Genomic DNA, 6,000 nt, shown 5'->3' with positions numbered 1-6,000 from the left:
GAAATTATGGGTTGATCCTGGCCAACCATTAACGTCAATACTAAAGCGAAACATCCACAGTCACAAAGCAATGCTCTCTATTAGTGAGATATGGAGGGTGTCGTATATTATAAACTGTTGAAAACGAACGAAATAGTCATCGAACGTTATCGATAACAATTGGAATATTTAAATGGAGTATTTTAATTTGATACAAAAACGGCCATCAATTGCACCAAATCGCCGAAAAGTGATTTCGCTCCATGACAACACCCGGCCCCATATTGCTATAGTCGTGAAACAAACACTGATGGAACTCAAATAGAAAATTCTTCCGTACCCAGCCTATTCTCTGGATCTGGCTCCAATTACCATCTGTTCTGATCGATGAAACACGCTTTGGAAGATACACATTTCCATAATTATGGAGAAGTCGAAAATTGAGTTGTTGAATGGATTGGCTCAATAGACAGATCATTCTTTCGTCGCGGAATTCAACTTCTGCCAGGAAAAAGTCATAGATTCCGAGGGTAAATAATTTGATTAATGAATTCACATATTTTATTATTGAAATAAATGTTCGAACACAAAAAAACAGCGGCTTTCAATGCAACCTCTTAATAGTAAATAAACAACATACAAACTTTTTATTTAACTTTTTTTATTTATAAAGATTTTAGTTAGCAATGTGAGAGAAATATCAGACATACATAAATTATTCAATTATAATTCTTTAATATTTATATGCTAAATGTTATGTTATGTAGGCATGGATAATATTAATTACATATATATATATATATACATACGCATGTATGCATATCATTAAAAGATGTAATCAATTTTTCTTTCTACATCATCTCTATATCATCTTGACATCTATATTTGTTGTAGTATATTGTAAGCGGAATATGATGTCTTGAGTAACTGCAATTAAAATTAATATTGTTACTAAAAATATACGCACTGTATATCTTCAGTAAATTTTATTAAATTTTATCAAAGTTAAGAACTCTGTAATTTTTTCTACCCAGGGAGAAACGCGAGATTGGAGAGATCTCTATTAGACGTCGTGGACGTCTAATCTAAAATAACGTCTAAAAATATTAAACTTAGACGCTATTCGGGAATCACCGTGAGCCACGGCGTTAAAGCGAGCGTCAATTTGGATTTTGAGCGAGGAAGCGACCAGCGACTTCCTCGCGTGTAAACATCACGCGTGGCGCATGATAGAATCGGTCCGCATCTGGTCCGCATCTGCCGCCGTTTAAATCATCGTTCAAAACAACCGTGATTCTAAGTTTGTTGTCCCGCGAAAACATCGGCAATCGCAAACTCGCAACGAAGGTAGCTGACGGTTAGCTTTGCGACCACGAATCGAGCAGCTAATCAATGCACGGCTAATCCGCATTCGCCAGATCAGAAGTAGAATCGATAAAGTTGCGTGAACACGGCCAATGATTTGATTCCGTTCTCGCATTCAAACAGCACCGGCAGTCAACGTTCTCAGCTCGCGACAAAAGTCATTACGATTTCCGCTGTTATCGCGCGCTCGGTTGATTACCGCCGTAGTGCAATCGCCTTCATCAATCAATTTTCTTTGAGTTTTTTGTTATTGAGTTTGTCCTTGCGGTGGAATGTACCGTCGTTGCAACGACGAATAAAAAAGTGATTCCGGAAGTATACGAGTTCTGACCACCATCACAAGTTCTCGTTGCGGCTACCGTAACAACAAGCGCGCCTCCGCGTTCATTGCTGAGCGGTCCCGGCAATCTACGTGTGCTAACCGTCTGCAAGGACGTTCACGAACAGACGCCATGTAATTTATGTTTTTTACATATAAACATTTACATTTACATATTAGGTGTAGTAAAAAGAAATCCATTATTTTTGCATGAAATTGAAGGCTTTAATTACCACAGTTAGAATGATCCGATTTAGGTCAAATATGCGCCGTTTTATTCGATAACTTATTACCATTTTGAAGGTAATTTCATTATGCCTCTCTCATAGAAGCCCTCGTCCCTATTGGCAAAAAATTGAGACAGTCGATTTTCACAAGCCTCTCCTTTCGAATTTTCGAAGCGAATTTTTCACCAGCAAAATTGTTCGCCATGGACAGGAACAGATGGTAATCACTTGGTACCAGGTCCGGACTATAAGGTGGATGCATAAGAACCTCCCAACCAAGCTCCCGAAGCTTCTGGCGAGTCACTATCGATGTGTGTGGCCTGGTGTTGTCCTGATGGAACACAATTCCTCTCCTATTGGCCAAAGCTGGCCGCTTCTGGGCGATTGCTTCCTTTAGACGGTCCAATTGTTGACACTACAGTTCCGAGTTAAGAGTTTTGCCGTAGGGGAGCAGCTCATAGTAAATAATTCCCTGACAACCCCACCAAACACACAGTAAAACCTTCCTGGCCGTCAATCCTGGCTTGGCCACCGTTTCCGCCGGCTCACCGCGATTCGACCACGACCGTTTTCGCTTGACGTTGTCGTAAGTGATCCACTTTTCATCACCAGTGACCAACCGCTTCAGAAATGGGTCGATTTTGTTGCGATTCAGCAGCGATTCGCAGATGGAAATTCGGCCCATGAGGTTTTTTTGCGTTAACTCGTGTGGCACTCATACATCGAGCTTCTTTTTGTATCCAGCCTTATTCAAATGGTTCCAAACGGTTTATTGTGCAATCTTTAGCTCTTGGGCAATCGAAACAGTGCTTACATGATGGTCGGACTCGACAATGTCCATGATTTTATCGATATTTTCGACAATTGGCCTTCCAGTGCGTGGTGCATCTTTGACATCGAAATTACCGGAACGGAATCGACGAAACCAAAATTGCGCGTGATTGACTGTTACAGTATCAGGACCATAAACACTATTCACATTTTCAGCCGCCTGGCTTGCGTTTTCGCCTTTATCGAAGAAAAACTGTAAAATATAGAGTATTTTCTCTTTACTAGTGTCCATCTTTGACGCGTGCTCAAACAAAACTGAGTCAACTAATCACAAAACTGTCAACAAAGTTTTTTTAGTACGAAATCTCATCTTTCTAACGCCATCTAGTAGAACCCGATCGGACTTATACAACGCGAGATACAGATAACTAAAGCCATCTATTGGAAAAATAATGGATTTCTTTTTACTATACCTGATATAAACATTTACATATAAATATTAGGTTTTTACATATAAAAACCTAATATTCATATAATAACGGGTCATTTTTATGAATTCCTGTTTTGAACTGCAAATCATATATACAGGGCGTCTCATAACTAATTTTGCAGAGCTCGTGAAGACATAGAACGGGTTAAAACAAATATAAAATTCCTATACCGTTTTGTGAAATTCGCAATAATTATAGAGTTATTAATGACAGAAATCTGGAGAATGAGCGCGCGCCAAGACGTTATGGGAGGGGCATTCAGCCGCTCAAGCTAGAGCGCTACGCAGTCGACCTAGGAACTGCTGCAGGCGCGTTGCGCCGCTGTAGACCGGCGGACGTAAGGTGTCTCGCAACAAGCGGCGCTCGCGGACGCGACGCTCGCCGACGGTGCACGTAAAATGGATATGATTATAAATCGTACAATGCAATCGTAATGCAAGCCACGCAAAGTAATGCACGTTAAACGCGTTGAGTGCTCGATGTATCGGTGGGTACGATCGAGCGTCGGAGAGTGACGTGCGGCCCAGGCGCGCAGACCAGAGAGTTACTTCACGAAATCGTAACCGAGTGCAACGAATGCAGCCACGATGAAGCAATAACACCGATAGTGTGTACCGAAAATTCAGCGAAGATCGCGCTCGCCTGTTGCAATCGGAAATAAAAGACCGCTCGGTAGAAAGCTCAAAAGCGCAGAGAGCGAGATGGAATTATGGTCTCAATTATATCCCTTTTTCAGCTCGAGCTGGCAGATAAGGATTGGCTGTAATTTGTTGGCCGTAACACGCCGTGATCGCATGCTCGGGGTCTGCCCGACATACACGGCGAATACGCGAGAATAAACATTGTTTTGATCGTTCCTCGCCGGGGATCCCGTGGCCCAACGTTCGGCGACGAGATCTCCGCTAGCCGAGCACGCATGGATCACGCGTAAGCTTCGTGAGGTCGAAGCTAGAAGAATATTTAGATTCTTCCAGAAAACCTTTGTGCACGCTATGACCCCGAACACTACGTAATGCGTTACTTGTAACTCTGCAACTTTTGTCTGAAATATTTTTTTATAAAAATTATATTTTTCGATATATTTCGGGATCCTGACATTTTTTCTCACCCTGTGTATACAGAGTGGTTTAAAAGTTTGGAAATGTCTAATTATCTCTAAAAGTAGCGGTTCTGTAGGAAAATGTTTCAGACAAAAGTTATAGTGTTTTAAGTAACGCATTACATAGTAATATTATTATGACTTTGAAGAGTGTTGTCAAGGTTACATAAAAACTCTGTTCACTTTGAAAATTTTAATTGGAAATCTTCATTTTTGATTACATGCTCTTAGAGCTTATTTCGAAAGCTTTCCAAAACACTATATTTAAGTTATTTTTCACGAAGTACTTTCCGAGTTATGAGGCTTGAATGTTACAGTACCACAGGCATTAGCATTACCCAAAGCGTAGAGGTTGCACGGTCTGATTTACATCTCTATTATGTGTATTGTGTGTGTGTGTGTATGTGGTGCGTATGTGTTGAGGGGCGGACCTCATCGAAACCTACCCCGGAGTCTGGAGTGAGGGAAGCATCGAAATGCGAGCTGTGCTAATAGCAAAATATCTTATCTGTTATTTTGAGTAGTCTCAATTGAGCTTAGCGTATCGATTGTATGAATTACATTACATATCGTGACAAACCTCCTCCTTCCTTAAACGTTTTGTCAGTAGTTGCAAATTCTCACAAAAATTATATTTCCGTGTAACAATATACAGTATTAAATAATCTTTATTTCTTTTAAAAGATTCGTGAAATCTTAACAATCGGTCTTCTTGTTGATCATGTAAAGCTGGATACAGACTTGAGCACGAACGCACATGAGGCAAGCTGAGGCCGCATGAGCATGCAAGTGTGGACGTTGGTCCGAGGCGCGGCAGATTGCCTCGGACGATTCGCCGCACGGGCTCGGACCGAGCCGAGTGCTGTCGGTTCATCAAAGATAATTCGTGCTCAGTTTGGACGCACTCGAGCACGCGTACGGAAGATAGCCGCGCACGACACGAAAAATTAAGAACAGAACTGCTAACTCCGAACGACCGGAGCAACGCCGAACAGTTGTCTCGACTTGCCTCTCATGCGTTCTCATGCGGGGACTTCAATTTTCAATCCGAGGCATTCGGTGTAGCCTCAGCTTGCCTCATGTGCGTTCGTGCTCAAGTCTGTATCCAGCTTTAAGTGAACGAGAACGAATTACATTGCTTATGATGCGAGAGTATGGTGACTGAGGGTATGAATGAGGTCATATGAAGAAATGGCTAATCTATTTAATGAAACGTTTCCTGATCGAAACCCGTTTCAAAATCCATTGTTCAAAAAACAGTAACACGGTTTGAAGATATAGGAAATGTGAGAGATCGTCCATGTACTGGAAGACCAAAAGATGCAACAAATGAGAATAAGAGTTTAGACAATCAGGGTATGTTTCTTACGGATGAACATATTGTAATTCAGCTTTGTACCGACGTTTCGCAAACATTGCAGCTTACATCATCAGGGCTAGGAGTTTTGATATTTAGTCTCCCTGGTTTGTGGTCGTCTTTGTATACTTTTCCATTCTTCTAAGTGGGAATTGGGAGAAATGGGGAATCGGATGGGAGAAATGTTTCGACCAATCATATTAACTCATTAACGTCCAAAAGTCCTAAAATATTAGCCTTACTTTGCAATTGTATTTTATATAGCGAAACATATTATATAAGGTTGGAATAGCATTTTCTTATGTTTTCGGGGTCGTTCTACAAGATTCCGGCATCAGAATTCGTTTAGATTCTCAATAAAATCCAATATGGCAGAATTTTTGGAAAAAAGT

General features: G+C 41.1%; 1 protein-coding gene across 1 annotated transcript in view; it reads right to left on the bottom strand.

Annotated features, from left to right (window-relative positions):
* Positions 1 to 858: 858 nt before the first annotated feature.
* LOC112590661 (odorant receptor 49b-like) overlaps positions 859 to 6,000 on the bottom strand; it is a 117,912-nt gene continuing 112,770 nt past the window's right edge. Inside the window, exon 3 of the mRNA XM_025307894.1 lies at positions 859 to 906. Coding sequence (XP_025163679.1) covers positions 859 to 906 — 48 coding nt within the window. The remainder of the gene's footprint in view (positions 907 to 6,000) is intronic.

Source organism: Harpegnathos saltator, unplaced genomic scaffold (genome assembly GCF_003227715.2).
Source record: "Harpegnathos saltator strain DR-91 unplaced genomic scaffold, Hsal_v8.6 scaffold130, whole genome shotgun sequence".
NCBI lineage: Eukaryota > Metazoa > Arthropoda > Insecta > Hymenoptera > Formicidae > Harpegnathos > Harpegnathos saltator.
The sequence above is the reverse complement of the archived record's forward strand: the minus strand, read 5'-3'. Positions and strand labels throughout refer to the sequence as shown.